The sequence below is a fragment of the Haplochromis burtoni genome, unplaced genomic scaffold (genome assembly GCF_018398535.1).
Source record: "Haplochromis burtoni strain Fernald_Lab_line unplaced genomic scaffold, NCSU_Asbu1 Contig_2202, whole genome shotgun sequence".
NCBI lineage: Eukaryota > Metazoa > Chordata > Actinopteri > Cichliformes > Cichlidae > Haplochromis > Haplochromis burtoni.
In genome coordinates, this window is record NW_024584563.1 from 13,905 (window position 1) to 15,003 (window position 1,099).

At 47.3% G+C, this 1,099-nt stretch overlaps 1 protein-coding gene across 1 annotated transcript in view; it reads right to left on the reverse strand.

Annotated features, from left to right (window-relative positions):
• Window positions 1-1,064, reverse strand: part of LOC102304068 (FRAS1-related extracellular matrix protein 1) — a gene marked incomplete in the record, with an annotated part of 3,654 nt that extends 2,590 nt beyond the window's left edge. The window contains 2 exon segments of the mRNA XM_014331363.2: window positions 489-691; window positions 766-1,064. Coding sequence (XP_014186849.1) covers window positions 489-691; window positions 766-985 — 423 coding nt within the window.
• Window positions 1,065-1,099: the final 35 nt, after the last annotated feature.

Sequence of the window (1,099 nt, forward strand, 5' to 3'; positions counted from 1 at the left end):
GTCCACGTCCCTCTCCTTCTGTGCACAGCTTTCAATAATGACCACAAAAGTGGTTTAGCACTGTGTGGATAAAACAGCTAACCAGTGTTTGTTTGCCTTAACTAGTGCACATGTTTCCAACACAATTATGGCACCACCACAGTATCTCTCACAGGTAAAGCCAGCCCTTATAACCTACCTGAAATATGAAGAAAACAGGCTCTCTGTGTAACTGCCCGTCCAGCAGGAACCCTCGATTAGTGCTGTCTGAGCCAGTGAAGGAGAATCGGTCTATCTGTGACGGCCCCCCGTCATGTTGATATGCCACCTCCAGCTCCTCTATGTCTCTCTGGGTGAAATTAGAGCCTGTGCTCAGTGGTTCACCAGCTAAAACTAGTCTGCCGTACTGTGGAGGCTGTGAAAGGACAAAGGTCAGCTGCAGAAAGATTCAACTGCAGCGATTTCATATATAATACATTCAAACAGCAGAGCTTACAGTGTGTACTTACTGACTTTGCATTGCCTCTGACTCTGAGTTTCTTTTTGGGGACTCCTGGCCTGGAGATGCTGTCTCCACGGGTCCAGATGATCGAGTCTGTCCCAAGAGGAAGTTTCTCGAGGTGTATGGATCCATGCTGAGGGTACGTGTTGGCCTGAATCTCCTGTCCTCCAAGAACAGGAGCCTCCTGATTCTGGTCTAGCCTGCACTGCCCTGTGGTTTTAGTTCGGGGGTAAGATAAGTCTATCCTCAAATGCCATCATGTGTGGCAAAATAATCATTTTTACCTCCTGCTGAGTCTCTGATGGTGAGCGTAGCTTTGTTGGTGCTGCCAATGACGGTGCTTTCAGGAGAGACCAGCAGCACTTCAAAAGTCTCGTCAGCCTCCTCGAGGTGATCTTGGATAATCTCAGTTTGCCACCTTCGCGTTGACACTCCTACACACAGTGTTTGTGTGTGTGTGTGTGCACAGTCCATCACAGTGTTTACACAGAGACATTTAATCATTCATTCACAGTAGAAAACTTAACCAGGGACTGAGTGTAGAAGCTGCACTTCCTAAGCTTCCTAAACTGTTTTAGGTGAACACTGCAACACTTGCAACACTTGCACTGTGAATAT